A 23,971-nucleotide genomic window follows, 5' to 3' on the forward strand; every position below is an offset into this window, starting at 1 on the left:
ACATCAAAGATGAAAACTAAGAGTCTGGGTGATAAAACTGATCGGAGGGAGCATTTTACCAACTTTAGGATATCATGCATTGTGTATGAAGGTTGACAAATCTCCAGGGCCTGATCAGATATATCGAGTCTTACTCTGGTTAGGTACAATTTATTATATCCCAATTGTGCTCAGCTTGGTATCTGTATTTTAAGCTCCTAATAAAATATGATGGGGTGGAGGGGGAAGAAAGCAACATTTCTGACCCAAAACGTTACATATTGTTACCTACGTTGCCTAAACATTATGACAAAAGCTCAGGATGTGTACGCCCCCGTTAGAGTGAAGGGCAAAGCAGGCAAACGTAAGGAAGCTTGGCTGACGAGGGAAATTGAGGCATTGGTCAAAAACAAGCAGGATGCATGGGACAGGTATGGGACTGGGATCAAGTGCATCCCTGGAGGAGTTTCGGGAACTAAGGAGTAAACTGAAAAAGGAAATCAGAAGGGCAAAAAGGGGCCAGGAGATAGCTCTGGTGGGTAGAACTAAGGACAATCCCAAAAGATTTTATAAATACATAAGAGGAAAAAAGGTAACTAGAGAGGGAGTGGGACGTCTCAGGAATCAAAGCGGTCACCTCTGTGTGGAGCCACAGGAGATGGGCAAGGTGCTAAATGAGTATTTGTATTTACAGAGGAGAAAGACAGTAGAACGGATGAACTTGGGGCAGTCAATGGATGTGTCTTGCGAGCAGTCAGTGTTACGGTCGAAGAGGTGCTGAACGTACTATCGTGTTTGAAGATAGACAATTCTCCAGAGCCTGATCAGATATATCCGAGGACATTGTGGGAAACTAGAGAGGAAATTGCGGGAGCCCTGGTTGAAATTTACGAGTCGTCCTTAAATACAGGAGAGGTGCCGGAAGACTGGAGGGTGGCAAATGTTGTGCCTCTTTTCAAGAAGGGCTGCAGGGAAAAGGCTGGGAACTATAGGCCAGTGAGCTTAACATCTGTAGTTGGAAAGTTACTGGAGAGTATTCTGAGGGATAGGTTATACAGGCATTTGGATGGGCAAGGGCTGATTAGGGATAGTCAGCATGGTTTTGTACGTGGGAGATCATGTCTCACAAATCTGATTTTGAAGACGTGACCAAAAAGGTCGATGAGGGCAAAGCTGTAGATGTTGTGTACATGGACTTCAGTAAGGCGTTCGACAAGGTTCCGCATGGTAGGCTGCTCAGGAAGGTTAGATCGCATGGGATCCAAGGAGAGATAACTGAATGGATAGCAAATTGGCTCCATGGAAGGAAGCAGAGGGTGATGGTGGAAGGTTGCTGCTCGGACTGGAGGCCTGTGACTAGTGGTGTGCCTCAGGGTTCAGTGCTGGGCCCGTTACAGTTTGTCATCTACATCAATGATTTGGATGAGAACATACAGGGCAAGATTAGCAAGTTTGCTGATGATACCAAAGTGGGTGGTTTTGCAGATAGTGAAGATGGTTGTGAACGATTGCAGCAGGATCTGGATCGATTGGCTAGGTGGGCGGAGGAATGGTTGATGGAATTTAATTCAGAGAAGTATGAGGTGTTGCATTTTGGGACGTCTAACAAGGGCAGGACCTACACAGTGAATGGTCGGCCTCTGGGTAGTGTTGTAGAGCAGGGGGATCTAGGAGTACAGGTGCATGGTTCATTGAAGGTCGAGTCACAGGTAGATAAGGTGGTCAAAAAGGCTTTTGGCACTTTGGCCTTCATCAGTCAGAGTATTGAGTATAGAAGTTGGGAAGTCATGTTGCAGTTGTATAAGACGTTGGTGAGACACCATTTAGAATATTGTGTTCAGTTCTGGGCACCATGTTATAGGAAAGACATTGTCAAGCTTGAAAGGGTTCAGAGACGATTTGCAAGGATGTTGGCAGGACTAGAGGGTGTGAGCTATAGGGAGAGGTTGAGGAGGCTGGGTCTCTATCCTTGGAGTGCAGGAGGATGAGAGGTGATCTTATTGAGGTGTATAAAATCATAAGAGGAATAGATCAGGTCCCTTGCCCAGAGTCCCTTGCCCAGAGTAGGACCAGAGGACACAGGTTCAAGGAGAAGGGGAAAAGATTTAATAGGAATCTGAGGGGTAACTATTTCACACAATGGGTAGTGGGTATATGGAACACCCAGCGGAGGTAGTTGAGGCAAGGACTATCCCAACGTTTAAGAAGCATTTAGACGGGTACATGAATTGGACAGGTTTGGAGGGAATATGGACCAAACGCAGGCAGGTGGGACTAGTGTAGCTGGGACATGTTGGTCGGTGTGGGCAAGTTGGTCTGAAGGGCCTGTTTCCACGCTGTATGACTATTTCTTTTCTCCAGAGATGCTGCATGTCCCGCTGACTTACTCCTGCATCATGTGTCTATCTTTGGGATAAACCAGCATCTGCAGTTCCTTGCTACACATGTTCACTGCAATTTCTTTCCGTTTAGTTTAGAGATACAGCACGGAACCAGACCATTTGGCTTACCGAGTCCGCGCTGACCAGTGATCCCCGCACACTAACGCTACCCTGCACACACAGTAGGGACCACTTACAATTACACCAAGCCAATTACCCCACAAAGCTTTACGCTTTTGGAGTGTGGGAGGAAACCGGAGATCCTGGAGAAAACCCACACAGGTCACGGGGCGAACAGACAAACTCTGTACAAACAGCGCCCGTAGTCAGGACTCTGTCGCTGTAAGGCAGCAACTCTATCGCTGCGACACCCTGCCGCCCTCTTGGGCAGAGCTGTTCTTGTACTCTTCTTGTGTTCTTCCCCCTATCTTGTGGTCCTAGACAATAGACAACAGCTGCAGGAGTAGGCCATTCGGCCCTTCGAGCCAGCACTGCCATTTGCCGAAACATAGAAAATATGTGAGAAGTAGGCCATGGCCCTTCGATTATCGCCATTCAATGATCATGGCTGATCATCCAACTCAGTATCCTGTACCTGCCTTCTCTCCATACCCCCTGATCCCTTTAGCCACAAGGGCCCATCTAACTCCCTCTTAAATCACTCCCTTTTAAATATTTAATGTGATCATGGCTGATTATCTACAATCAGTACCCCGTTCCTGCCTTCTCCCTATATCCCCTGACTCCGCTAGCTTTAAGAGCACTATCCAGCTCTCTCTTCAAAGCATCCAGAGAACCTGCCGCCACCGCCCTCCGAGGCAGAGAATTCCACAGACTCACCACTCTCTGTGAGAAAAAGTGTTTCCTCATCTCTGTTCTAAATGGCTTAATCCTTATTCTTAAACTGTGGCCCCTGGTTCTGGAGTCCCCCAACATCGGGAACATGTTTCCTGCCTCCAGCGTGTCCAAACCCTTAACAATCTTATATGTTTCAATAAGATCCCCTCTCATCTTTCTAAACTCCAGAGTGTACAAGCCCAGCTGCTCCATTCTCTTGGATAGACCTCCCAAACCAAGCTGAGTATGCATCCGCAAAGACATTCCAGAAGTGACTGTACCAGTCGATTCGCAGCGGGAACTGACGTGTGAAATGTTTTCCTATCTTCCACAGCCTCTCCCCTCCGATCTCCATTACTACTACATCGTGGAGTTGGCCTTCTACTGGTCCTTGATCTTCTCTCAGTTTACGGACATCAAACGAAAGGTCAGAATATTCCACATAATAATAGTTTGAGCTAAAACCCTTATGTCACAAGAATCCATTGTGAGTACGAAGCATTCTTTATACTGGTGTTAAGGAAATCCCAAAGAACAACAATTTAAAAAAAAAATCCATGCTTCCATTTATCCACTGTCTAATTCAGTGGTTCCCAACGTGGGGCGTACGCCCCACAGGGGGGCAATTTGATTTTTAAGGGGGGCAATTGAGCGCGACTGAGGAGGTCTGGGTCCAAATTTTCGATTTTTATTTTTTTGGATTTTCCATCAGGTAAACATATCAAGTCAATGTCAATGTCATTTTGAGTAAATATTTTTTTTGGGGTACACATACGAGATTGTGTAGTGAAATGATAATCACCGTGCCACGCGGACTTTTCATGCAAAAGACAAGCAACGAAACAACAACCTATGTATTTATGTTTCAGATTTTATTTGCGATTCAAAGAATTTTTTTGGGGTTTAAAAAGGTCTTTTTTGTCCGTTTTTCTCACATAATCAAGGGGGGGGGGCTCTTCATGCACGTCGCACGAAGTGCGCGGTGGGGCATGGGAAAAAAAAGGTTGAACCACTGGATTTAGAAATGCGATTCAAAGAGCTTTTGCTAAGTTACCCTTATAATATCTATTTCCTCCGTTTTCTCTCAAGGGAAAGCAAGGGGGGGGGGGGGATCAGGATTTTAGAGGTGATTAGGTGGGGCATGGCCAAAAAAAAGTATAGAACCAACTGGTCTAATTAGTCATGCAGCACCAAAACAGGCCACTCAGCCCAACTCCTTCTAACCCAGCGTTTCTCAACCTTACCATGGTGGAACCCTCGAAATAATGTTCCTGTCTCAGGGAACCCCTACTTAAAAATTATTTGATCTCTTTATTAATCTCTTTCTCTCTCTTTCATAAACTTAAAAGTTCATAAGGCAAACATAATATATATTTTCTGATGCCTGGTTTTGTTTTTCTCAAGTTTATTGACAATTCCAAAAAAAATGAACTGAAATCAAACTGCTTGTTCAAAACTGAAGCAAATAAAGGCAAACAGAACTGACCTTGGAGGAGAGAGAGGGAGAAAAAAAGAGAGAGAGAGAGAGAGAGAGAGAGAGAGAGAGAGAGAGAGAGAGAGAGAGAGAGAGAGAGAGAGAGAGAGAGAGAGAGAGAGAGATGAGAGAGAGAGAGAGAGAGAGAGAGAGAGAGAGAGAGAGAGAACAACACGCATAAACTTTTGATCAACTAACAAAAATAAACATAAACATACTTAATTAAAAAAAAATTCATATAACATCCCTAAATGATAGGTAAAAATTACTAAATAACGTGGGTGAATGAGGGACTGTTCAGGACACATCAGGAAGCCCATGCACGACCACCGGAGCACTTAATGGCCGCCGACCCCGACTTCCGCCGGAAGTCGGGGTGGGCGGCCATTAAGGGCCCCGGTGGTCGTGCACGGGCTGATAACTGCACCGACCTGCTGGACGACCACCGCCAGATGCATTAGAAATGCTGCACTTATCGCTTTACCCCCCCCCCCCCCCCGACTCTATTCAAGGACCCAAGCAGTCGTTCCAGGTGCGGCAGAGGTCCACCTGCACCTCCTCCAACCTCATCTATTGCATCCGCTGCTCTAGGTGTCAGCTGTTCTACATCGGTGAGACCAAGCGCGGGCTTGGAGATCGCTTCGCCCAACACCTCCGCTCGGTCCGCATTAACCAACCTGATCTCCCGGTGGCTCAGCACTTCAACTCCCCCTCTCACTCCGAATCCGACCTTTCAGTCCTGGGCCTCCTCCATGGCCAGAGTGAGCAACACTGGAAATTGGAGGAACAGCACCTCATACTCCACTTGGGCAGTCTGCACCCCAGCGGCATGAATATTGACTTCTCTAATTTCCGGTAACCCTCACTGCCTCCTCCCCTTCTCAGCTCTCCCTCTGCCCTCTGGTTCCTCCTCTTCCTTTCTTCTTCCCGCCCCCCCTCACACCCTCACATCAGTCTGAAGAAGGGTTTTGTCCCGAAACGTTGCCTATTTCCTTCGCTCCATAGATGCTGCTGCACCCGCTGAGTTTCTCCAGCACTTTTGACTACCTTCGATTTTCCAGCCTCTGCAGTTCCTTCTTAAACATACTGCATTGCGGATGCCTCCGCTCCCTCGACACAGTCACCGGCCACGGTTTCCGTTACCGCCGCCCGGTTTCTTTGCGTCCTCCTGGAAGTCACCTGCCGTCACAGTTTATTAAAGTCGGTTTATTGAAGGCCTTAATAGTGTGCACTGACAAAGGCTCCGATTAGCATATTTATCACTGTTTCCCTCGGAACCCCTAGCGCCCTCTCGCGGAACCCTGGGGTTCCGGGGAACGCTGTTCTAACCTCTACCTAAACTTGTTCCTGTAAAAGAATCTTTTAAGTTTTGTTATCGTGTCTGCCTCAACTACCTCCCCTGACAGCTCATTCCATACACCAACCACCCTCTGTGTGGAAAAGTTACCCCTCAGGTTGCCATTGCATCTTTTCCACTTCACCTTAAACCTATGTCATCTTCTCGATTCCCCAACTCTGGCCAAAAGACTCACCCTATCTATTCCCCTGTGCATTCACCCTCTCTATTCCCCTCATGACTTTGTACATCTCTATAAGATCAGCCCTCATCCTCCTGCACTCTTTAAGAATTGAAGTCCTCCTTCTCATAACATAAAACTAGAGGTTGTACATAGAATGGATTACGGTATTACATAGTTGGCACCTAAAATTAGGTTCCACTGTACTGTTTTGTGCTGTATTAACTTCTAATAAAATAAACAAAACAAAAAAAAAAAAAAAAGAAATGAAGTCCTAGCCTACCCAACCCCCAAAGACGTACAGGTTTGTAGGTTAATTGGCTTTGGTAAAATTGTACATTGTCCCTAGCGCGTGGAGGGTAGTGTTAGCCCCCTCTCACCGTAAACCCACGTCCTCCAGTTCTTGATGACTGTATGTCTTGCCTGATGGGAGAGGGGAGAAGGGGGAGTGTCTGGGGATGGGACTGGTCCTTGTTTATGCTGCTGGAGTCAATAGAGATTTGGACCAGTTGGGACGTCTATGAAAACTGAGTTCACTGCTCGCGGCGATCCCTGGCCATCACAATATCCGGTCCATTTATACGTCTACCCGCTAACACTTGGAACGTTAACCCCATCCCCCGTCCAACTGTGTCCCACCTCGTTGTCAGCGCGATAAAGCCTCACGATTACGGGCCTCTGTATAACGGAGTCATGAGTGTTTCATTGCCATATGGACTGACAACAGCAGTTAAATGAACAGTAAATGATCACTGAACTCTCCAATTTTAGATAACTAACGTACAAACCTCCCCCCACCCACCTTTTTTTCCCCCGCTCTCTTTCCCTGTTCCCCCCATGGATGCGCACCCACTATTCACCCCCCCCCCCCCCCCCCCCCCCCTTCCACTTATATCCTTCCTCTAGCTTCACAATTCGCACCTCTTCTCTCCTTACCTCACACCTTTAGTCCCTTTTTGTTTTCGGACTTTATCTTGCACCGAACATTATTCCCTCGGTACACGTGACAATAAACTAAACCTTTCATCTGTGGCCTTTGTCCAACCATCTATCAAAAAAACTCCACTCACCTGTATCCACCTATCACTCACCAGGCTTGGTCCTGCCACTCCTCCCTTGCAGACCCCACCCTCTCCGTCAATCTGGAGAACGGTCCCTATCCATGTCCTCCACAGATGCTGCCTGTTCCGCTGAGTTACTCCAGCACTTTGTGTCTTTTTTTTCCCCAAGTCCAGAGAATACTCTGCGGGTCAGGCAGTATCTATGGACGGAGAAAAAGTGGGTTAACATTTCAGGTCAGTGAGGCTCCACCAATTAGCACAGCCACTGCCTGACATATCGTGCAGAAAAACATGTTGAGTATAAATAGCATTGTCCTTCCAGCAAGTAGCAATAGCTGCGAGAGACTGAATCGTGACAGGAGGAACTAAATTGGAATTTGCAGGTTACATCGTGTTCTTGTAAATGTGTCTCGTTTGATAACAGCCTGCTGTAAGATCACACTTCACAATCACAGCTTGTTAGTCATTGACTGACTTAATCTGACGCCATTGTTCCTAATAGATTCACATTGTCATGTATTCAGCTGCTGTGCATCTAACACTAGCCATGTATTATAGTCATAAGCCCTGTCTAACCACGCAAGTCCCAGTTGCCAGAGTCTGACCCAGATCCATGTACCTGTTTAAATATCTTGTAACTGTTATTATAGTCCCTTCCTCAACGACCTCCCCATGGCAGCTCTTTCCATATACCCACCACCCTCTGTATGGAAAAGTTGCCCCTCGGGTTTGTATTAAGTCTTTCCCCTCTCACCTTAAACCTTTGTTCTCTGGTTCTTCCTGGGGTAAAAGACTCTGTGCATTCGGACGATAGAGACAAAATACTGGAGTAACTCAGCGGGACAGGCAGCATCTCGGGAGAGAAGGGATGGGCGATGTTTCGGGTCGAGACCCTTCTTCAGACTGAACCCAAAATGTCATCTATTCCTTCTCTCTAGAGATGCTGCCTGTCCCGCTGAGTTACTCCAGCTTTTTGCGTCTATTTTTGGTTAAAAGCAGCATCTGCAGTTTCTTCCTACGCAATCTGTGCATTCACACCATCTATTCCACTCATGATTTTAAACACCTCGATAAGATCACCTTGGAAATTCAGGTCTTCCAGTGGAACCTGTGAAGTGTGCAACGTACTGACAAGGGGATGGTTGCCGTGAAATTTGCGCTCACTTGATACCCAATCTTTACTTGTTCTTCTTCATGTTTTAGGACTTTGCCATTATGTTCCTGCACCACACTGCAACAATAGCGCTGCTAATGTTCTCGTACATCAACAACATGGTGCGTGTCGGTACACTAGTCATGTGCCTTCACGACGCATCCGACTTTCTGTTGGAGGTAAGGAAAGAGTTTGTGATCCCTGATGGTGCCGTAACTGGCCATAACCAAACCCAGCGTCTTGTAAAAAGAATCATCTTCTCGTGGCGTGGCGTGACGCGTACCTTCGATTTTCCAGCACCATCGGTTCCAGAGCCTTGTTGCATTGTCCGATGTGCCAGACCAACAGAGGCGGTCCCGCCCCGCAAATTGGGCCGCGGGAGTCGGCTGTGGGAACGGATCCGCCGGCTCTGGCTGGGCCGGAGTTCCAGAGCCCAGGCCACAGGGGGCTAATTCATCCCACCGATCTGCTGTGGAAGTCCCGGTCGGCCTCCTCTCCCGGCCTAGGCACCACATCACACCACGGGGGGACCACCAGGGGGGATTTTGTCCAGATTAAAGAGGGGGGCAGACCACGAGTTGCCAGGAAATCAGTGGTGGACCTGGAATAATATTTAGTGAAATGACAAAGGGAAAAGTCACTAAAGCAAGGTTATATTTCCATTGGTTTTGCTTCCTTATTTCTATATAATTGAACACTTATTGGGACAGTTATAGCCCTGTCCCACGGTACGAGTTCACTCCAAGAGCTCTCCCGAGTTTAAAACAAAATCAAACTCGTGGTAAGCACGGAGAATGAATGTAGCGGGTCTGTCGGAGATCGAGGACGTCTCTTAGCGGCTCGTAACGCTAACGGCAGCTACTAAGGAAGACTCGCTAATGGCAGGTAAGCTCGGAAGACTGGTGAAGATTTTTCAACATGTTGAAAATGTTGTTCTCTGTTGAAAAATGTCCACGAGAGCCCCGAGTACCGACGAGCGGCCATTACCGTAATTCACCGAGTTCGGATCAGGGCAAACTCGGGAGAACTCTTGGAATGAACTCGTACCGTGGGACAGGGCCATTACATGGATAGGATAGGTTTAGAGGGGTAAGGGCCAAACATGGGCAGGGACTAGTGTAGATGGGGCACCTTGGTCAGCATGGAAAAGTTGGGCCGAACGGCCTGTTTCCGTGCTGTATGAATCCATGACATGGTTTGTCTTCCGAACCTCTGCCTCTAATGCTCCCTTCCTCTTCTTCTTAACGGGGCACAGTGGTGCAGCAGGTAGAGCTGCTGCCTCACAGCGCCAGAGACACGTGCTAGATCCTGACCTCGGGTGCTGTCTGTCCGGGTGCCCCGGATTCCTCCCACATCCCAAAGGCGAGTGGGTTTGTAGGTTAATCGGCCCTCTGTAAATTGCCCCTAGGGTGTAGTGAGTGGATGAGAAAGTGGGATAGCACAGAACAGGTGTGAACGGGGGTGATCGATGGTCGGCATGGACTTGATGGGCCGAAGGGCTTGTGTCCATGCTGTATCTTTCATTCCTTCAATGTTTGGTCTGACTAGGGTTAATTTTCCCTAGTTTAACATCATCATGCATAACACCAAGTTGTGTGTACCAACCATATAGTGCCAGTCACCCTTGTTAACACACTGTCTGTCCAACATTGGTCAGTTCATTGGCAGCCCACAATAATCCTTGTGTTTTAACTGGGAAAAAATACAAACAAAAATTGTTTGAGCAGTAATGCAGTTTTAAGTAACAATCATCCTATCCCAGTGCTGGAGTAACTCAGTGGATCAGGCAGCTTCTCAGGAGAACATGGATAGGTGACGTTTTGGGTCGGGACCCTTCTTCAGACCCACTGACTTTCTCTAGAACTCTGTGCGTTTCTTTGGCAAACCTGCATCTGCAGTTCCTTGTTTCTACGTCATCGAATGAGTGATCAACATCATCATCGACATCGTTTTGAACATCTACGGGCACGGTGCCATGAACATCTATGGCCTTACGATGCCATGTACGACAGTGATCGCAACTTCTACTGAAGTGTGGATGGCCGTTGGCTCGCTAGGAGCTCATCCGCCCTTTGACAGCTCTTGTTTTTGGTCCTGCTGGGGGTCCACAGCCCCCTCCTCACCTGGTAAACCAGGTGGGGGAGACGGTTTAGTCGCCGACTATCCAACCATGGAGCAGGTAGCACGGGATCACATGGTACCCGTGGCGGGGGAAACTCACCCCCAACCTGACACAATGATCGCTGAAATAAACACTGAGAGGTTCAGTGGAAGTATACACTGGGACAGAATACAGTAGATTAACGGAGTTTGACTCTGTCTTGAGTGTGTTCCCGAGAGACCTGGGCCGATACTGAATGTTAAAGAAAACAATGTTCTAATTCCTGGGATATGATCATCACTCACTTGGCAAATAGAACGGTCCAAAAGTGCTTTTACGAATATGAAATGTTGACATCACCTTTTTTTAAAATTCAGTGAAACACAAAGTGCTGGTGTAACTCAGCAGGGTCCATCAGCAAGTCTGGAGAACATGGTTAGGTAACGTTTCAGGTCGGAACCCTTCTTCAGTCTGAAGAAGCATCCAACCTCCAACGTTGACTGTCTATTTCCTTCACAGAAGCTGCCTGACCCTCTGTTTCTCAAGAACGTACTCAGGATTTCAGCACCCGCACCTCATTAGGCCTCTTTTTCTTTACTCATCTTTTAATGAAAGCACAGTTGATTAAGAAAAATGAATGATATGACAGAGGGTGAACTCAGAACAGCTCTTTTGTAGAGTTGGAATTCACAATCCCTGCAGCTTTTCTGCAAAGATGTACAAAAGGTGTAGAAGAGATCCACTAGGATGTTACCTGGGCTTGCGGGCTTGACTTACAGGGAGAGGTGGGACAGGCTGGGACTTTTTCTTTGGAGTGCAGGAAGCTCAGGGATGACCTTATTGAGGTGTACAAGGTCATGAGGGGCATGGATACAATGAACGCTCATATACTTTTTCCCCAAAGCAGATGAAGTTTAATGCGGATAAATGTGAGGTTATTCACTTTGGTACAAAAACAGGAAGGCAGATTACTATCTAAATGGCATCAAGTTGGGAAAAGGGGAAGTACAACAGGATCTGGGGGTCCTTGTTCATCAGTCTATGAAAGTAAGCATGCAGGTACAGCAGGCAGTGAAGAAAGCGAATGGCATGTTGGCCTTTATAACAAGAGGAATCGAATATAGGAGCAAAGAGGTCCTTCTGCAGTTGTACAGAGCCCTAGTGAGACCACACCTGGAGTATTGTGTGCAGTTTTGGTCCCCTAATTTGAGGAAGGACATTCTTGCTATTGATGGAGTGCAGCGTAGGTTTACAAGGTTAATTCCCAGGATGGCGGGACTGTCATATGCTGAGAGAATGGAGCAGCTGGGCTTGTACACTCTGGAGTTTAGAACGATGAGAGGATATCTCATTGAAACATATAAGATTGTTAAGGCCTTCTTGAACAAGATTGTTAAGGGTTTGGACTCGCTATAGGCAGGAAACATGTTCCCGATGTTGGGAGAGTCCAGAACCAGGGGCCACAGTTTAAGAATAAGAAGTAAGCCATTTAGAACAGACATGAGGAAACACTTTTTTTCACAGAGAGTGGTGAGTCTGTGGAATTCTCTGCCTCAGAGGGCGGTGGAGGCAGGTTCTCTGGATGCTTTCAAGAGAGAGCTCTTAAAAATAGTGGAGTCAGAGGATATGGGGAGAAGACAGGAACGGGGTACTGATTGGGGATGATCTGCCATGATTACATTGAATGGAGGTGTTGGCTCGAAGGGCCGAATGGCCTACTCCTGCACCTATTGTCTATTGTCTATTCTCTATTGTGGATGATTCTAAAACTAGAAGGCCCAGGCTTAACGTGAGAGAGGAGTGATTTAAGGTGGGCCAGATGCAGGCAAATGGGAATAGCCCAGTCTGCCAACCAGGTCGGCATGGACAAGGTGGGCTGAAGGGCCTGTTTCCATGCTGTACAGCTCCCCTGGCTCTAAGGCCATTAATGTTACAATTGCATGAAATCACTGCCAATTCGCTACTATTCACATGGTAAATGATAGCGAATTGAGGAACGCAGTTGAACAGAGGGATCTAGGAATAACTGTGCACAGTTCCCTGAAGGTGGAACCTCATGTAGATATGGTGGTAAAGAAAGCTTTTGGTGTGCTGGCCTTTATAAATCAGAGCATTGAGTATAGAAGTTGGGATGTAATGTTAAAATTGTACAAGGCATTGGTGAGGCCAATTCTGGAGTATGGTGTACAATTTTGGTCGCCAAATTATAGGAGAGATGTCAACAAAATAGAGAGAGTACAGAGGAGATTTACTAGAATGTTGCCTGGATTTCAGCACCTAAGTTACAGAGAAAGGTTGAACAAGTTAGGTCTTTATTCTTTGTAGCGCAGAAGGTTAAGGGGGGACTTGATAGAGGTCTTTAAAATTATGAGTGGGATAGACAGAGTTGACGTGGATAAGCTTTTTCCATTGAGAGTAGGGAAGATTCAAACAAGAGGACATGATTCGAGAATTAAGGGACAAAAGTTTAGGGGTGACATGAGGGGGAACTTCTTTACTCAGAGAGTGGTAGTTGTGTGGAATGAGCTTCCAGTGGAAGTGGTGGAGGCAGGTTCGATTTTATCATTTAAAAATAGATTGGATAGGTATATGGACGGGAAAGGAATGGAGGGTTATGGTCTGAGTGCAGGTAGATGGGACTAGGTGAGAGTAAGTGTTCGGCTGGCCTGTTTCCGTGCTGTAATTGTTATATGGTTATATGCAGAGAGAATGATTGCAGGGATTAATTTAGTATTTTTTTAACAAACAGCAAACAACCAGTTCAAAGTTAACAGACTTTGAGCTAAGTTTCTCAAGTAATTCCACTGACGTGGTTATCCTGACCTTATGTTTCCAAAGATCAGTGTCAATAATTTATTCTGGGCAGTGAACGAAATTAGTAATTGATTAAGAGATCAGCAACTTGATTCATTGTTCTTTATAAAGTGTTTATGTACAAGCTGGCTGCATCATTTATCTTCTTATTTCATCCACAGTATTTCCATTTTCTGTACTGAACATGGTGGCAATTGCATGTTCGTGCTTGCGACTGCAACTGTAGAACTCCTCCCCCCTTCTGTCGTGGGGTAGACTGGCACCCCTTTCCCCCCTCCCCAATCTTTGCACACCCCCAATCCTGGACTTTCCACTGGTCACTTTCACTTCATATTGGCAAACCAATTTCCCTCCTGGGGTGACTAAAGTTCGATCGTATCATATCATGAGTTTGATGCAGAGATTGTATTTAAATATACCCACCCTGTGACATTTGGTGCATGGAATCATTCTGCAATCTAATATTATTGGTGACTGGCCACAGATCAAGAACTCTGGTGCCACTTTTGATCTGCTTGTGAGCCTCCGCTTCTGGAGACGAGCAAATTAAAGCTTTCATAATGCAGACACAAGGAACTGCAGATGCAGGATTACATAAAAAGAAGACACACAGTGCTGGAGTAACTCAGCGGGTCAGGCAGCATCTCTGGAAAGGTGATGTTTCGGGTTGGGGCCCTTCTTCAGTCTAAAGAAGGGTTCAACCCAAAATGTTGTCTGTCCATTCCCTCTACAAATGCTTCCTCACCCACTGAATTCGTCCAGCACTTTGTGTTTTGCTCAAGCTTCCAGCATCTGCAGTTCCTCGTCACTCCTTTTCTTTAGGTCAATTGGTCTGAAGAAGCGTCCCAACCCAAAACGTCTTTGCTCCATGTTCTCCAGAGACTCTGCCTGACCCACTGGGTTACACCAGTATTCTGTGGCTTGTTAAAGATATCATAATGTCAGTCAGATATTGAAAATCCGATACTAATGTCTTTTTTTTATGACAATTAAAATTGAATCTGAATCTGAATCTGAATCTAATGTTTGCAGGCAGCTAAGATGGCAAACTATGCCAAATGTCAAAGGCTGTGCGAGCTGCTGTTTGTAATATTTAGTTTGGTCTTCATAAGTACCAGGCTGGGTCTTTACCCAATATGGTGAGTAATGGGTTAATCTGTACCTCAATATCTTTAACAGTTAAATGCTTGATATCACAATCATAAGTGTGGCAAATAATGATAGTGTGTGTGTACCCAATGTGTGTGTGTAAAGGTGTGTGTGTGTGTGTGTGTGTGTGTGTGTGTGTGTGTGTGTGTGTGTGTGTGTGTGTGTGTGTGTGTGTGTGTGTGTGTGTGTGCGTGTGTACGCGTGTGTGTGCGTGCGTGCGTGTGCTTGTACATGTGTGTGCGTGCGTGTGTGTGCGCATGTGTGTGCGTGTGCGCATGTGTGTGTGTGTGCGCATATGTGTGTGTGCGCATATGTGTGTGCATATGTGTGTATATCACTCGAAAGCATAGTCTATATCTCTCGTTTCCCTTTCCCGTGATGTGTGTGTGCATGTGTGTGTGTACACTGAAGTTTTTGTTGCTTATTATGGTGTTTACAGAGTTATATGGTCACATATCTGTTGGTCTGTTTTGAGTCATATGACAATAAAACACTCCTGACTCTTGACACTTTGGGAAACTGCAACTGCAATTAGACAAGCTTGTTCAACACAAATCCTTGAAAAAGGCTTGTATATATGCTGCATTTTTTACACCAAGGAGTTGTCCCAAAGTTCTCCACAGCAAATGAAACTTACCGAATAGTGAAAGGCCTGGATAGAGTGGATGTGGAGAGGATGTTTCCACTAGTGGGAGAGACTAGGACTAGAGGTCATACATTTACTTAGCCTACTTACTTAGCAAACTTACTTTTGTAAAGAAAAAGTGCAACCTCACCAAGTTCCTATACAACTGCAACATAAGTGAAGAGGTTTGCAGTCTGAAGAAGGGTTCCAACCCAATACATCACCTATTCCTTTCCTCAGTGCTGCCTGGCCCGCTGAGTTATTCCAGCATTTTTTTTTCACGGGTGATAGGAGCAGAATTAGGCCATTCGGCCCATCAAGTCTACTCCGCCATTCAATCATGGCTGATGTAACTCTCCTTCCTAACCCCATTCTCATGGCTTCTCCCCGTAACCCCTGACACCCATCCTAATGAAGAATCTGTCTATCTCTGCCTTAAAAATATCAATTGACATGGCCTCCGCAGCCTTCTGTGGCAATGAATTCAACAGATTCACCACCCTCTGACGAAAGAAATTCCCCCTCATCTCCTTCCCAAAGGAACGTCCTTTTATTCTGAGACTAGTGGAAACATCCTCTCCACACGCACTCTATCCAAGTCCATCTTCAGTATAAACCAGCACCTGTAGATCCTTGCTACACAGCTCGATTATCAATGACTGTGAAGAGGTGCAGGCAATGGCCCGAGAGGAATGTAAATGGAAAGCTCTTATCACTATGCACACTTTTTAAACAAATTATATTAAATGGTTTTATTTATTTATGTGTGTACATCCTTAACGTTCAGGTTTAGGTTTGTTATTGTTACATATAGCAAGGTACGGTGAAGTGCCTTGTTTTGCTTGCTAGCCAAATAGAACAGATAATACTATCATAAGTATAGTTTATGGGTCTAGTTATGGGCCTAGGCAGAAGAAACGTGTAGAAGGGAACTGTAGATGCTGGTTTAACCCGAAGATAGACACAAAAAGCTGGAGTAACTCAGCGGGACAGGCAGCAGCATCTCTGGAGAGAAGGAATGGGTGACGTTTCGGGTCGAGACCCTTCATCGGACTGAACCCGAAACGTCACCCATTCCTTCTCTCCAGAGATGCTGCCCGTCCCGCTGAGTTATTCCAGCTTTTTTGTGTCTATCATAGACAGGCAGTGTTTGTACACACAAAGTGCTGAAGTAATTCAGTGTGCCGGGCAGCATCTCTGGAGAAAGAAGATGGCCAACGTTTCAGGTCGGAACCCGAATCTGAAGAAAGGTCTCAAACCGAAACGTCACCCATTCCTTTTTCTCCAGAGATGCTGCCTGTCCTGCTGAGTTACTCCAGCACATTTTGTCTATCTTCAGTATATACCAGCATCTGCAGTTCCTTTCCACACAGAAACTGTTCATGGTTGCTAACTATCTTTAGCCATTGTGAGTACAACATTGAAATCTGTATGTGGCAGATAGTTTCAGCTCTGCACTAGGGGGGGGTTTAGAGATATTTGAAGTTTCTGAAATAGGTTTCTATCAAATGGATGGTTGTGTATACTGGTAAGGCAGAGACTATAAAGTAGCACAACAAGCTGTCAGAGAGTTTACAGCAGCAATTCACCATTTGGCCTCCCTCTTGACATCTATAGCAATTCAATGGATTTCCTGTCATCGAACTTATTGCCAGCAGATTTATATCATAGATTACACCTCACAGCAATCTCAGCACAATGTCATCTTTAGTGTTAGAATTCTGTTTCAAACCGTTAGCTTTAACCATTTCTACTGAGGAAATAACTTCAGTGCCTATAATCTATGTTCATTTCTATTAAAAAAATCTAGCAGCTGTAAAGATATGAATTTAAAACATGTGCAGATGCAGCTTTATACCGAAGATAGCTGGAGTAACTCAGTGGGACGGGCAGCATCTCTGGAGAGAAGGAATGGGTGACATTTCGGGTCGGGACCCTTCTTCAGACTGAGAGTCAGGGGAACGAGAGATATCGATGGTACTGAGGAGAAATGAATGGAAAATATGCAAAATATGCAAAAATCACTGATGATGGAGGAAATGTGGAGGAAAAGTGGAGCACATGATATGCCATTGTTGGCTGTGGAATAGGTGATGACGGGAATACAGACAGAGGAACTCGCCAGATGGACAATAGTTCGACAACTAGGGCGGGGGGCTGGGGGGGATGAGGACAAGGGGGAAGCAAGGGTTACTTGAAGTTAGAGAAGTCAATATTCATACCACAGAGTTGTAAGCTGCCCAAGCGAAATATGAGACACTGTTCCTCCAATTTGCATTTGGCCCGGGACAGAAAGGTCAGTGTGGGAATGGGAGGGGGCGTTAAAGTGTTTAGCATCAGGAGATCGCATAGGTCCAGGCAGACTGAGCGGAGGTGTTCAGCGAAATGATCGCCCAGCCTGCACTTGATCTTACCGATATATTCGAGTCCACACCTGGAACAGCGGATACAGTAGATGAGGTTGGAGGAGGTGCACGTGGACCTCTGCCTCACCTGAAAGGACTGTCGGGGTCCCTGGACAGAGAGTCGAAGGAGGAGGTATAGGGACAGGTGTTGCACTTCCTGCGGTTGCTGGGGAAAGTACCGTGGTTTGTGTGGGATGGGACGAGTTAACCAGGGAGTTGTGGGGAGAATGGTCTCTGCGGAGAGTGGAAAGGGGTGGAGATGGGAAAATGTTGCTAGTGGTAGGATCCCGTTGGAGGTGGCAGAAATGTCGGAGGATTATGTGTTGTATGCGACGGCCAGTTTGCAGGTTAATTGACCTCTGTAAATGGCCCCCTATTGTGTAGGGAATGGGAAAGTAGTTCAGCATAGTGTGAGCGGGTGATTGATGATACACACACATTTTTCTTCCACCACCCCCCAGTCGCCCTGCTATTTTCCCCATTTCTATCCTCTCATCTCCCATCCCTCAGTTCCCCATTTCTCTTCTCCCCCCTCCCTCCATTGTCCCCTTCCACCCACATCCCTCCCTCCGGCTTTCCCTTTCACTCCTCCTCTTCTCTCCTTACCCGACACCATTTTGTCTCCTTTTCACCTCCAGCCTTTGTCACATACTCCATCCATCACCCCCTCACCTGTATCCAACTATCACTCGTCAGGCTTTGTCCCGCCCCCACCTCTCTTTACCAGCATTCTCCCCCCCCCCCCCCCCCCCCCCCCCCCCTCCCCACTCCATCAGTCTGTAGAAGGGTCCCGACCCGAAACGTCACCTGTCCATTCTCTCCACTGATGCTGCCTGACCCACTGAGTTCCTCCAGCACCTTGTGTTTTATCCTGGGTAAAAGCCTGGGACCATGCTGCTTTATCCATGTATTTAGCACTGAACAAGTTCCAGAGAAAAGTTTCAGTTTAGAGGGCGGCACGGTCGTGCAGCGGTAGTGTTGCTGCCTCACGGCGCCGGAGAGCCAGGTTCAATCCTGGCTGCGGGTGCTGCCTGTACGGAGTTTCTACGTTCTTCCTGTGAACTGCGTGGGTTTTCTCCGGGTGCTCATGTTTCCACCCACACTCCAAAGACGTACAGGTTTGTAGGTTAATGAGCTTCGGTAAAATTGTAAATTGTCCCTAGTATGTGTAGGATAGTGTTAGTGCACGTGGATCGCTGGTCGGCGCGGACTCGGTGGGCCGAAGGGCCTGCTTCCGCACTGTATCTCTAAACTAAACTAAACTAAAAGATTTATACGACAGATAAAATCGAATTAAAATATCTCAAATGAATTGCGCATAATTTGACTCACTGCATCAAATTTGCATTTTGACGTCATTTTAAATAATAATAATAATAATAATAATACATTTTATTTATTGGGCGCCTTTCAGACATCTCAAGTTCACCTTACATAGATTAACAGGAAATATAAACATATAATCAGAGTAAAATAAATAATAAAGACATCACAGAGACAGAAACTATAAACAGAATTCAGTCCAGAAACAGAAAATCAAAAACACAATGTGAAGAGAGAGCAGCGGCAGCCAAAGCGCGCCAGCGTCCACTCTCCCTTCACGGCAGCCATCTTGGACAAAGACTAACAGGATTACATAGAGACAGAAAATCATTCCCCCGCAATGGTTACCACTGTGGGGGAAGGCACAATGTCCAGTCCCCAACCCAAGTTCACCCCAAAGTCAGGCCTATTGAGGCCACCGCAGTTGCCTCTACGGAGGCCCGATGTTCCTGGCTGTTCTCACCGGGTGGTGTTGACCCGGCATCGGGAGAGTCCTCTCAGTGGCTGGGCCACCTGGAACGGCCGCTCCCACGCTGTAGACCGCGGCTTCCGGAGCCGACAAGGCCGCGCCGGTTTGGAGCTCCCAGGCTCCCGATGTTGAAATCGGCGCCGCCCGCACCGCTCCGCAGACCCACAGCCCAGAGGTGTTGCTCTCGGCGGTCCAGCTCACCGGAGCTCCAGCGCGTCGATCCAGCGCGGCGACCCAGGCAAGGCATCGCCCGCTCCGCACCGCGATAGCGCTCCAGCGCTGTGCCGCCACCGAGGCCGAGGTGCTGGGCGGTCCCCGCCAGGAAACGGCGCTCCAAGCCCGCTGGTAGGCCGCGAGGACGGGTCGACGGGGCAGCCTGGAGAAAAAGCTGCCTCACCGACCAGGTAGGGACCTAGAAATAAAATTGCCCCCTTCCCCCCCCATTTCTCCAAACGGACGAGACAGGACTAACTAAAAACAAACATTTAAAAAAGCGAGTTTAACGGGCAGCTGCTGGTTAGCAGCCGTTCCTCCAAGATGGCTCCTCCTCAATGGACTGCTTTCCTTTAAGGCTATAACTGGGAGCTCAATATTAGGATAATTGATTTCATAGCAACATTGTTAAATGCAATTTATAACTTATTTTGACCAAATGTAAACCTCAGGGTAAAGAAAATGGATTGCACAAAATAAAACGATGAAAGTGATTTATAGTTTACAAAACAAAGACATTGCTAGTATTGATTCTGACTCTGAGAAATAAAAGATGAAACCGGTTACTGCCAAAAGATTCTCGTTGTATTTGTCAGAATGGGCACAACTATCAATAACATGGGTAAGATGATCTAAAGTCTATGTTTGAGTTTCCCCGACAGAGGTCGTGGAGCGATGTTGAAAGTGGGGGGGGGGGGGGGGGGGGGGGGGGCTGAGTGATCACTGATCACCAGTATTGGGGGTACTCAGCGAGCATGCAAAACCACCAAGCGGTGGGAGGGGGGACATTTTGAAACTTTATGTATTAAAATCATGTTTTAGTGCAGTGTAGAAGTATGATTTTTATGGTTTTTGTTTGAAGTATTTTTAAGATAATGTAGGGCCTACATGAGAGATAGGAGCAGGACATTATTATTTTTGACCCAAAACGATAAGCCACCCATTCATTTTCTCCAGAGATGCTGCCTTACTGAGTTACTCCAGCATTTTGTGTCTATCTCCCCTATTGCCTTGCCCTTCCGCCCAGACTTTTACAAGGTTTCCCCTTCAGCGCTAGGCCCAGCCCTCTTTGGGAAGGGTCTCCTGAAGCACTGTCTCTCCACTCTCTCCCGAGTTTGTCGTCTGCCGTTGCCTCTGGTGTGATCTGATCACCCGAAGTCCATGTTGTACGTCTCTTGGAACAACTTCTCCTTGTTTGTTCCACCACAGGATTGTGAGCATGCTCTCAATGTCCTACTCCCCTCCCCTGCAGTGTAAATAGCCCGAGAGTCTACACATGACTGAGACCTTTCATTGCTCACCCATTCTAGCTTCCCTATGAACTCTTGACATCCTTCCTGGTGTGAGACCAGGGCTGACCCTGGAATCTATCCTGGGGTTAGCCAGTGTTTCACATGGCAGCTCTCTGCGTTTTTTGTTCCTGATTCCTCTATAAATAGGAACAGGAAGGTTGGGTTGTTCAGCAGCGTCCTCCATTGGTCTGACCCCTTGACCTCGTGCCCTCAGACCCCGGCCCCCTCCTCCCGTCGCTCGCTTCCACACGGCTCCGTGTGTGAGTGTGGGAAGCCCTCTACTCTCCCTCCCTCCACCCCCCCCCCCCCCTTCACAATCACCGGCCCGCCAGCCCGCCCCAACCACGGTGAGTTGCTGACCCCCACCCCCCCCTCGCGGTGTGATACGGGTGAAGTTGGCGCTTCCTACAGACACTGAAGTCCATGTTGGTCACTAAAGTACATCCGCTGGACTGGCCGCTAACTCTCAGGGGAAACAAGTGGGGGGACAGCCCAGCCCCCCCCCCCCCCCCCCCCCCCACAGCCCATGCATGAAGTGAATGCATGATGATATTTTTTACAACAGTGATTTGGTCGTATGGATTCAGAACTGTCTTACAAACAGAAGGCAGTGGCTTGTGGTGGATGGACAATAATATTCACGCTGGAGGTCTGACCAGTGGAGTTCTGCAGGGATCTGTACTGGGACCTCTGGCTGTTTGTGATATCGGCAAATGACTTGGACGTAACCATAGACGGGTTGGTTAGTAAGTTTGCAGATGACACGATCGCGGTCACTTGAGTCGCAGTCTGTGAGGAAGGTTGTCAAGGTATACAGCGGGATGTAGGAACGGGCAGAGGAATGGAAGACCAGTCCAAGAGAGTGTGAGGTGTTGCACTCTCAGAGATCAAATGCGAATGGAAAAAGTACAAATAATGGCTTGACCCTCAACTGCATCGATGTACCGAGAAATCTCGGGGTCCAAGTCCATAACTCCATGAAAGTGGCAGCACAAGTAGATGGAATATTAAAGCAGGCATATGTCATGCTTGCCTTTCAGGGCGTTGAGGGCGTTGAGTACAAGAGTCGGAAAGCTGCAGCCTTATAGGGCTTTGGTTAGACTGCAATTGGAGTATTGTGTGCAGTTCTGGTCGCGCCTTTATACAGGAGGGATGTGGAGGTTTTGGAGAGGGTTCAGAGGAGGTTTACCAGGATGATGTCTAGATTAGCGGGTATTAGCTACAGGGAGAACTTGCACAGACTTAGATTGTTTTCCCTGGACTGCCAGCGATTGTGGGGAGCCCTGATAGAATGATATAAAATTATGAGAGTGTAGCGAGTCCAAACTTTGTGATCAAACGGTTACTTTATTCGGTGAGATAAGTTTGCCACACATGTGCGTTTGGGACTCTCTAACATATTGAGTCATTGCTGCAGTCGCTGAGGGAGGGTGTTGACTTGAGCTCCGCTACCTGTTGACTCACAATCTCAAGGCAAGAACTGCTGATGCAGCAGGACACTCCCCTTGACCTATGATGTTCAAAGGTTTATTAGTCACATACACCTAGGTGAAGTGAAATGCTTCTTGCCAATGCAGCACATAAAAAAACGAATACAGACATAACAATGATAAAGAAATTTAAACATAAAAAACATCCCCCCACAATGGTTCCCATTATGAGGGAAGGCACAATGTCCAGTCTCCATCCCATGTCCACCCATGGGCAGGCCTATTTTGGCCTCTGCAGTCGCCTTTACGGAGGCCCGATGTTCCAGGCCGTTCTCGCCGGGTGATGGTGCTCCGGCGTCGGGAGAATCCTCACAGCAGCTTGGGAAACCTGGAACGGCCGCTTCCTTACCAGAAACCGCGGCTTCCGAAGCCGACAGGCCGTGCTGGATGGAGCTCCACCACTGTAGCAATGTTACAAAATTTTGAGATTTAAAAAATCAAGTCTGCAATTTATCCCATCAGATAAAGCATAACAATAAGTTTAATTTGACACCAAATTCACTTTCATATCTCAAGTATTAAAAAAGTTATGACCATTTTCATACTCGGAAATTAGCATCTTGTTCCCTATTGATTTTCAATGGACATTACAAAAAAGCTGTGATCTTGGATAGTCAAACGCCCATTTCTTAAGGAAAGATTAACATTTTTAAATAGCCTAAGTGTCCAAAGCTTATTCACAAATAATTCACAATATAACATGATTTTTATATCTAATTTACATTAATTTATAGGCCAAATGGAAGGAATTTAGTGTTCAATTGCTGCAAATAAATGCCCATTTAAATCGGCTTTCTAGTGGGTTCATGTGAACGCGCTGGTTTAGAACGTTGACATAGCGCTGGATTAGTGCCCTCAAATGCCGAGAAAAATACTGCGGGATATAAAAAGCCCAAAATGAACCTCTCGCTATAGATAACTTTAATTACAGGATTATATATATGCCCCATTTAATGTAAAAATAAGGTACATACCTTTAATTGTTTGCTTTATAAAACCCTGGGGCTGCGAGAGGTTGCGGAATGAGACAGTAATTTTAAAACTATTAGAACTATATTATCGAGGCCTATAAAACTAATAATACCTTTTGCGACCGGGTCTTGCAGCGATTTTTCGTTAATGATTTACTAGGCTGAACATGTGCGATTAGTACAGCCTAGTAAAAATCGCGTTTAAAACCCGCCCCCTCCAAACAGCGCCAAAATCGCCGACATGGCTGAGGGCAGATTCCTAATGACGATTCAGGTAGGTTTTGTAACATACCTAACCACTGGTGATCTCGGCGAGAGATCCCAGGCTCCCGATGTTAAAGTCAGCGCCGCAGCTGGCCGCTCCACAGTCCCGCAGCTCCGCAATGTTTTTATCGGCGGGCTTCAGCTCACCGGAGTTCCAGCGCGGCGACCCGGGCAAGGCATCGCCCGCTCCGCGATAGCGCTCCAGCGCTGTGCAGCCGCGAAAGCCGAGGTTCTGGCGGTTCCTGACAGGAAAACGCCACTCCAGGCTCGCTGTTGGCCACGTGGACGGGTCGAAGGTGCTGCCCGGAGAAAAGCCGTCTCTCCGACCAGGTAGGGACCCTGAAAAGCAGTTTCCCCCTTCCCCCCCCCCACATAAAAAAGACTAGAGCTCCAGAAACTAAACACTAACTCACTAAAAATAAAAAGAAGAGGTTAAAAAACAGACAGCTGCAG

The 23,971-nt window shown here is 46.9% G+C and overlaps 1 protein-coding gene across 2 annotated transcripts in view; it reads left to right on the top strand.

The window, feature by feature from the left end:
- cers6 (ceramide synthase 6) overlaps positions 1-23,971 on the top strand; it is a 144,934-nt gene that overhangs the window by 110,509 nt on the left and 10,454 nt on the right. For both annotated transcript variants that reach the window (XM_055637686.1, XM_055637687.1), the window contains exons 6-8: positions 3,532-3,624; positions 8,453-8,581; positions 14,350-14,456. In XM_055637686.1, the coding sequence (XP_055493661.1) occupies positions 3,532-3,624; positions 8,453-8,581; positions 14,350-14,456 (329 nt within the window). The remainder of the gene's footprint in view (positions 1-3,531; positions 3,625-8,452; positions 8,582-14,349; positions 14,457-23,971) is intronic.

The sequence above is a fragment of the Leucoraja erinacea genome, chromosome 7 (genome assembly GCF_028641065.1).
Source record: "Leucoraja erinacea ecotype New England chromosome 7, Leri_hhj_1, whole genome shotgun sequence".
NCBI lineage: Eukaryota > Metazoa > Chordata > Chondrichthyes > Rajiformes > Rajidae > Leucoraja > Leucoraja erinaceus.